This window comes from Nerophis lumbriciformis, linkage group LG06, assembly GCF_033978685.3.
Source record: "Nerophis lumbriciformis linkage group LG06, RoL_Nlum_v2.1, whole genome shotgun sequence".
Taxonomy (NCBI): domain Eukaryota; kingdom Metazoa; phylum Chordata; class Actinopteri; order Syngnathiformes; family Syngnathidae; genus Nerophis; species Nerophis lumbriciformis.
In genome coordinates this window covers 2088451-2098450 of record NC_084553.2, presented here as the reverse complement: position 1 = coordinate 2098450, position 10000 = coordinate 2088451, and the positions used below count along the sequence as shown (strand labels likewise).

General features: G+C 34.3%; 1 protein-coding gene across 1 annotated transcript in view; it reads left to right on the top strand.

Annotated features, from left to right (window-relative positions):
• Positions 1-1940: 1940 nt before the first annotated feature.
• Positions 1941-10000, top strand: part of LOC133608228 (protein MTSS 2-like) — a 69105-nt gene continuing 61045 nt past the window's right edge. The window contains exon 1 of the mRNA XM_061963429.2: positions 1941-2114. Within this exon, the coding sequence (XP_061819413.1) occupies positions 2028-2114 (87 nt within the window). The 5' untranslated portion in view covers positions 1941-2027. The remainder of the gene's footprint in view (positions 2115-10000) is intronic.

Genomic DNA, 10000 nt, shown 5'->3' with positions numbered 1-10000 from the left:
ATCATGGAAAGAAAAAAAATGTAAACTTTTTTTTTTTAAATTAAATTGTTATATGTATCCAGTGATTATACTATAAAGTTATTTTCCATTTAACTTCACCAGTTTTAGATTATTTTTATTTAAAATCGCTGAATTTTCACATTTGCCGTTCAAATACTGAGAAGAGACGGTGCGGTGAACTGCAGCCAGTTGAGGCACGTCACTCAGTGCCTCAACATGGATTGCGCAATGACTGGGCTAACTGCTGGCCTGCTGTGCAGTGAGACTGTATTGCTATATGAATTATATTATACATTTCCATAGTTTAGTTAGCTGAGGTATATAATGTACAGTGTATTTTGTCAACAACTGTATGTGTGTAACGTATTTCTTGTGCTGAGCGATCATAAAACGGCTGCAAAAGACGCACTGGCTGAGGCTCCAGTAACCCCGCCTCCTGCACCCCCGCCGTAGAATTGTTGTATCAACTAAAGCACACACTTCAACTTTCCACGTGCAAGATTGAATCTATTTAAAAAAGTTATTTCATAAGAAGCCAAAAAGAGCAAAAACAATAATGTTGGTGTTGGAGGAGTTGTGAATGACTGCTGGGCCACAACATTAGATACACCTGCAGACTGCAGGTGTATCTAATTCACAACTCCTCCAACACGAACATTATTGTTTTTGCACTTTTTGGCTTCTTATTAAATAACTTTTGTAACCTATTTTTATGGGCTTTTCTCTTTGTGATGTTAAGTTCCTGTTATGCGCTGTTATACAGTATATGCCTTGAGCTCTTATTTTGAAGGCGCTAAGAGCGGAAGTGATGTCACGTTGCGGAGGTTTTTGAAAGAAGGTAAATAAAGTGGTCCTCGTGTAAACTGGAGCATCCGTGTTTGTTATTTTGTAGTTTCATACAGTATAGGCCACATTTATAAACCCTCGGTTACACTTTTTTAAATAGATTCAATCTTGCACGTGGAAAGTTGAAGTGAGGGCTTTAGTTGATATAACACTCTCGTCAGGGGGTGCATTAATCCAGCACAACAGCGGCTCATGGATTTATTTTATAAGTAAAGGTAAGACCATAATAACGTTTTTTTTAATTAAATGTGCTTTTTTGTGTGCTACAGTTTGTATGTGTAAAGTTAAAGTTAAGTTAAAGTAGCAATGATTGTCACACACACACTAGGTGTAATGAAATGTGTCCTCTGCATTTGACCCATCCCCTTGATCACCCCCTGGGAGGTGAGGGGAGGAGTGGGCAGCAGTGGTGGCCGCGCCCGGGAATCATTTTTGGTGATTTAACCCCCAATTCCAAGCCTTGATGCTGAGTGCCAAGCAGGGAAGAATGCTGGTATGAGCTTTTAAACAGAACCCGTTAACTGCTGCCAATCAAATGGTGAATAAGATACTCTTTAGGGTTCATATGTTTGTAAATCTGACTGTGATGAAGTCAGTGCCTCACCAGTCATCAATATATATATATATATATATATATATATATATATATATATATATATATATATATATATATATATATATATATATATATATGTATGTGTGTATGTATGTATGTATGTATGTATGTGTACATCAGGTGAGTGGGGTTGGACTTCCTGACGTCATTTACCTGACCTTCCCTGCAAGAAATGTTGTGAGGAAGACTTCATCATTGTGACGTCATGCATGACTTGCATGACGTCATTTGTCAGTATTGATTATGCTGATTGATTAACGAAGTATGATACGTGTAATTAACACACACACACACACACACACACACACACACACACACACACACACACACACACACACACACACACACACACACACACACACGCGTCGGCTGCAGCAAAATGCGCGTGCGCGTGCGCGTCCCGGTACCGTGTGAAGGCGGATAGAGAGAATCAGTCTTCGTCACGTCGCAGCACAGAGACCTTCCTCTTCCTCCTCTTCCTCCTCCTCTCGTGTGGCGGGACTAGACTAGACTAGACTAGACTAGACTCGAGCAGACTAGACTAGAGCAGTCGGGAAGAAGCACGATGGTGGACCTGGCCAACATGGAGAGTGTGGAGAAGGAATGCGGCGCCCTGGGGGGTCTTTTTCAGGCCATCGTCAACGACATGAAGGTAAATACACCGTCACGCGCACGGGCACGCGCCCCCCCCAATCCTCACCATCTCCGAAGAAGCACGAAGCACAGCCGAATGGATGCTTCTCGATGCTTCCATTGTCGGACACATTCCGCCACACGCACCTGTGCACGAGCACACGGGGAGAGGGGAGGGGGGGGGGGGGGGGGGGGGGGGTCATTGATGCCTCGACCTCCTTGCGTGACCGTTTAAGCGCGTGCACGCCGCCAAAAACGTGACGCCATGTTCCTTCCTTCCGTCTGTTTTGCTTTTCTTTCTTCCTTCCCTCATTTCATCTTCATTGTGACTAATTGATCTTTATATTTATACATCTATACACACATCTATACACACACATATATATACATCTATACATACATCTATACACACATCTATACATACATCTATATATACATTTATACATACATCTATACATACATCTATATATACATCTATACACACATCTATACATACATCTATACATACATCTATATATACATATATACATACATCTATATATACATCTATACATACATCTATACATACATCTATACATACATCTATATATACATCTATACATACATCTATACATACATTTATATATACATATATACATACAAACCCCGTTTCCATATGAGTTGAGAAATGGTGTTAGATGTAAATATAAACGGAATACAATGATTTGCAAATCCTTTTCAAGCCATATTCAGTTGAATATGCTACAAAGACAACATATTTCATGTTCAAACTCATAAACTTTATTTTTTTTGCAAATAATCATTAACTTTAGAATTTGATGCCAGCAACACGTGACAAAGAAGTTGTGAAAGGTGTCAATAAATACTGATAAAGTTGAGGAATGCTCATCAAACACTTATTTGGAACATCCCACAGGTGAACAGGCTAATTGGGAACAGGTGGGTGCCATGATTGGGTATAAAAGTAGATTCCATGAAATGCTCAGTCATTCACAAACAAGGATGGGGCGAGGGTCACCACTTTGTCAACAAATGCCTGAGCAAATTGTTGAACAGTTTAAGAAAACCCTTTCTCAAGCAGCTATTGCAAGGAATTTAGGGATTTCAACATCTACGCTCCGTAATACCATCAAAGGGTTCAGAGAATGTGGAGAAATCACTGCACGTAAGCAGCTAAGCCCGTGACCTTCCATCCCTCAGGCTGTACTGCATCAACAAGCCACATCAGTGTGTAAAGGATATCACCACATGGGCTCAGGAACACTTCAGAAACCCACTGTCAGTAACTACAGTTGGTCGCTACATCTGTAAGTGCAAGTTAAAACTCTCCTATGCAAGGCGAAAACCGTTTATCAACAACACCCGGAAACGCCGTCGGCTTCGCTGGGCCTGAGCTCATCTAAGATGGACTGATACAAAGTGGAAAAGTGTTCTGTGGTCTGACGAGTCCACATTTCAAATTGTTTTTGGAAACTGTGGACGTCGTGTCCTCCGGACCAAAGAGGAAAAGAACCATCCGGATTGTTCTAGGCGCAAAGTGTAAAAGTCAGCATGTGTGATGGTATGGGGGTGTATTAGTGCCCAAGACATGGGTAACTTACACATCTGTGAAGGCACCATTAATGCTGAAAGGTACATACAGCTTTTGGAGCAACATATGTTGCCATCCAAGCAACGTTACCATGGACGCCCCTGCTTATTTCAGCAAGACAATGCCAAGCCACGTGTTACATCAACGTGGCTTCATAGTAAAAGAGTGCGGGTACTAGACTGGCCTGCCTGTAGTCCAGACCTGTCTCCCATGTTGTCTTTGTAGCATATTCAACTGAATATGGCTTGAAAAGGATTTGCAAATCATTGTATTCCGTTTATATTTACATCTAACACCATTTCCCAACTCATATGGAAACGGGGTTTGTTCATGATGGTCACATGATGTTTACACGATGGTCACATGATGGTCACATGATGTTTACATGATGGTCACATGATGGTCACATGATGTTTACATGATGGTCACATGATGGTCACATGATGTTTACATGATGGTCACATGATGGCCACATGATGGCCACATGATGGTCACATGATGTTTACATGATGTTTATGTGATATTTACATGATGGCCACATGAATTAGTCACGTATCCTAACCCAACTGAAGACCTGTACCAAAGATTGTTTACAGTTTTACCCAACTAACATATAATAATGTTTCATAATAACATATCATAATGTATCATAATCCTTTATCATAATAACAAATCATGCATCACAATTATATATCATAATCATATATCATAACATATAATAATGTATTATAATAATAATATATAATAATGTATCAATCATATATCATAATAATAATCATGCATCACAACTATATATCATAATCTTGTATCATAACACATCATAATAATGTATCATAATAGCATTTAATATATCTTAATAACATATAATGTATCATAATAACATATCATTATGTATCAATCATATATCATGATAACATATCATAATCATGCATCACAATCTTATATCATAATCATGCATCATAACATATAATAATGTATCATAATAACATATAATTTATCATAATTATATATCATAACATGTCATAATAATCTATCATAACAACATATAACACCATATACCATAGTAACATATGATGTATCATAATAATATATAATAATAACATCATAATTATGCATCAAATCATATATGATAATCATAACATATCATAATAATGTATCATAACAACATATAAAACCATACACAATAGTAACATATGATGTATCATAATAATATATAATAATAACATCATAATAATGCATCAAAATCATATATCATAACCATAACATATCATAATAATGTATCATAACAACCTATAACACCATAAACCATAGTAACATATGATGTATCATAACAATATATAATAATAACATCATAATCATGAATCATAATCATATATCATAATAATGTGTCGTAATCATGCATCACAATCATATATTATAATTATAATCTTAATCATATATTATAATCATAATCATACATGATATATTATAGTCATAATCATATATTATAATCATAATCATATATTGTAATCACAATCATATATCATATATTATAATCATAATCATACATCATATATTATAGTCATAATCATATATTATAATCATAATCATATATTGTAATCACAATCATATATCATATATTATAATCATAATCATACATCATATATTATAGTCATAATCATAATCTTATACTATAATCATAATCATAAATAATTTATTATAGTCATAGTCATATATAATAATAATGTATCATAACAACATATAAAGTATAATCTATATATCATATACTATAATCATACATCATAATCAATCATACACTGTAGTCATAATCATACATTATAATCATAATCATATACTGTAATCATAACCATTTATATCTATTTATATTTGTATTTATATTTGTATTTGTATTTGTATTTATATGTATATTCATATTCATATTCATATTCATATGTACAATTATATTTATATTTATATTCATATACATATTCATATTTATATATATATATATATATATATATATATATATTTTCATATTCATATTTATATTTATATATATATGTGTATATTGTGTAGATTATTTGCAAAGACATCACAAGCTACAATGAGCAGACTCATTTCCTTCTTTTAACCTTCATCCTCCCTTCATATAAACACATTCTGTGTGTGTGTGTGTGTGTGTGTGTGTGTGTGTGTGTGTGTGTGTGTGTGTGTGTGTGTGTGTGTGTGTGTGTGTGTGTGTGTGTGTGTGTGGCAAACATGCAAAGCCCTGGAGGCAAGGTTTTATCTCTACTCAATTACCACACACACACACACACACACACACACACACACACACACACACACATGCACACACACACACACACACACACACACACACACACACACACACACACACACACACACACACACACACACACACACACACACACACACACGAGCTACAGTCATGGTCATAAGGTTAACAAATACGAAATTAGCTAAAATGCTAGCATAAAATGTTATCATAGCAGTATTAGCATGTTAATGTTAGCATAGTAGTGTTAGCATGTTAATGTTAGCATAGTAGTGTTAGCATGTTAATGTTAACATAGTAGTGTTAGCATGTTAATGTTAGCAGAGCAGTGTTAGCATGTTAATGTTAGCCTAGCAGTGTTAGCATGTTAATGTTAGCATAGTAGTGTTAGCATGTTAGTGTTAGCATGTTAATTTTAGTATAGCAGTGTTACCATGTTAATGTTAGCATAGTAGTGTTAGCCTGTTGATGTTAGCATAGTAGTGTTAGCATGTTAATGTTATCATAGCAGTGTTAGCATGTTGATTTTAGCATAGTAGTGTTAGCATGTTAATGTTAGCATAGCAGTGTTAGCATGTTAATGTTAGCATAGTAGTGTTAGCGTGTTAATGTTATCATAGCAGTGTTAGCATGTTGATTTTAGCATAGTAGTGTTAGCATAGCAGTGTTAGCATGTTAATGTTAGCATAGTAGTGTTAGCATTTTAGTATTAGCATAGCAGTGTTAGCATGTTATTGTTAGCATAGTAGTGTTACATGTTAATGTTAGCATAGCAGTGTTAGCATGTTGATGTTAACATAGTAGTGTTAGCATGTTAATGTTATCATAGCAGTGTTATCATGTTGATTTTAGCATAGTAGTGTCAGCATGTTAATGATAGCATAGCAGTGTTAGCATGTTAATGTTAGCATAGTAGTGTTAGCATGTTAATTTTATCATAGCAGTGTTAGCATGTTAATGTTAGCATAGTAGTGTTAGCATGTTAATGTTATCATAGCCTGTGTTATCATGTTAATGCTAGCATGAAAACAGCTAGCGCACATCTAAGCTGGCGCCAAGTAGCAGACACCATGAATATTAGGTTAACAAAACTAGCTAAAATGCTAGCATAACACTTTAGCATAGTAATGTTGGCGGCGTTAATGTTAGCATGTAAACAAACAATTAGCAGACTTCTAAGCTGTAACAGAATCCAAGATTATTATGTTAAACAGTGCAAAATTAGCTAAAATGTTAGCATGCTAATGTTAGCATTGAATTTGGACTTCCTGTTGGAGTTCGGAATTGTCATGTTTTGTCTTGACTCATCACACACCTCATCAACTATACTTGCTAATACTCTGCAAATAAATGTGGAAATACTCTGTATACATACTCTGCAAATACACTTGGAAATATTCTGCAATTATACTTGAAAATACTCTGCAAATATACTTGGTAATACTCTGCAAATATACTTGGAAATACTCTGTATACATACTCTGCAAATACACTTGGAAATATTCTGCAATTATACTTGAAAATACTCTGCAAATATACTTGGTAATACTCTGCAAATATACTTGGAAATACTCTGCAAATACACTTGGTAATACTCTGCAAATATACTTGGAAATACTCTGCAAATATACTTGAAAATACTCTGCAAATACACTTGGTAATACTCTGCAATTATACTTGAAAATACTCTGCAATTATACTTGAAAATACTCTTCAATTATACTTGAAAATACTCTGCAAATACACTTGGTAATACTCTGCAATTATACTTGAAAATACTCTGCAAATACACTTGGTAATACACTGCAAATATACTTGGAAATACTCTACAAATATACTTTGGAATATTTGGAAAATACTGCTGCTGAAGTGCTTCCTAGAATCCAACCTGACATTTGGACTGAGCTAACATGGTTTTGCAAAATGCTGCTGCTAAAGTGGTGCCTAGAACCCGACCTTTTTTTTAAGTGAGCTAACATGTTTTTGCAAAATGCTGTTGCTAAAGTGCTGCCTAGAATCCAACCTGACCTTTGAACTGAGCTAACATGTTCTGCAAAATACTGCTGCTAAAGTGCTGCCTAGAATCCAACCAGACCTTTGAACGAAGCTAGCATGTTTTTTAAATGCTGCTGCTAAAGTGCTGCCTAGAACTCAACCTGTTTTTATTTTAACTGAGCTAACATGTTTTTGCAAAATGCTAGCTGCACATGTGCTTGAGGTGCTACACATTAGTGTGTGTGGGAAGAAGACAAACAGTAAAAAGTGTGAATGGAGGCCAGTGAAGGCTGCTGGGATGCGGCCAAGATGGCCTCTCTGCTTTTGTCCCACTCAGCTAGCACTTTAGCAACATGACATCATCAAAGTTCCTCTGTGGTCTCCCAGAGAAACTTCTAGAAGGAACTTCCTGACAGCACAAACATCAACATGGCTTCCACAACTCAACCTTGTCTTCACTTTGACTTTACTGGGATTTAGTTTTACTTTACTGGGATTTATTTTTAATTTACTGGGATTTATTTTTACTTTACTGGGATTTATTTTTACTTTACTGGGATTCATTTTTACTTTACTGGGATTTATTTTTACTTTACTGGGATTCACTTTTAATTTACTGGGATTTATTTTTACTTTACTGGGATTTATTTTTACTTTACTGGGATTCATTTTTACTTTACTGGGATTTATTTTTACTTTACTGGGATTCATTTTTAATTTACTGGGATTTATTTGTACTTTACTGGGATTCATTTTTAATTTACTGGGATTTATTTGTACTTTACTGGGATTTATTTTTACTTTACTGGGATTCATTTTTTAATTTACTGGGATTTATTTGTACTTTACTGGGATTCATTTTTAATTTACTGGGATTTATATGTACTTTACTGGGATTCATTTTTAATTTACTGGGATTTATTTGTACTTTACTGGGATTTATTTTGACTTTACTGGGATTAATTTTTACTTTACTGGAATTTAGTTTTACTTTACTGGAATTTAGTTTTACTTTACTGGGATTAATTTTTACTTTACTGGGATTAATTTGTACTTTACTGGGATTTATTTTTACTTTACTGGGATTTACTTTTACTTTACTGGGATTATTTTTTACTTTACTGGGATTCATTTTTACTTTACTGGGATTCACTTTTACTTTACTGGGATTTATTTTTACTTTACTGGGATTTATTTTTACTTTACTGGGATTTAGTTTTACTTTACTGGGATTTATTTTTACTTTACTGAGATTTATTTTTACTTTACTGGGATTTATTTTTACTTTACTGGGATTCACTTTTACTTTACTGGAATTTAGTTTTACTTTACTGGGATTAATTTTTACTTTACTGGGATTCATTTTTACTTTACTGGGATTTATTTTTACTTTACTGGGATTTATTTTTTACTTTACTGGGATTTATTTTTACTTTACTGGGATTTATTTTTTCTTTACCGGGATTTATTTTTACTTTACTGGGATTTATTTTTACTTTACTGGGATTCACTTTTAATTTACTGGGATTTATTTTTACTTTACTGGGATTTATTTTTACTTTACTGGGATTAATTTTTACTTTACTGGGATTTATTTTTACTTTACTGGGATTTATTTTTACTTTACTGGGATTCATTTTTACTTTACTGGGATTTGCTTTGACTTACAATAGTAAATATACACAATAATCAACATACACAATCATTTAATAAACATACACAATAGATAGATAGATAGTACTTTATTGACTCCTTCAGGAGAGTTCCCTAAGGAATAATCAACACACAATCATTTAATAAACATACACAATAATCAACATAAACAATCATTTAATAAACATACACAAGAATAAACATACACAATCATTTAATAAACATACACACTGGGGTGAGTTTTTCCTTGCCCTTATGTGGGCTCTGTACCGAGGATGTGGTTGTGGCTTGTGCAGCCCTTTGAGACACTTGTGATTTAGGGTTATATAAATGAACATTGATTGATTGATTGATTGATACACAATAATAAACATACACAATAATTTAATAA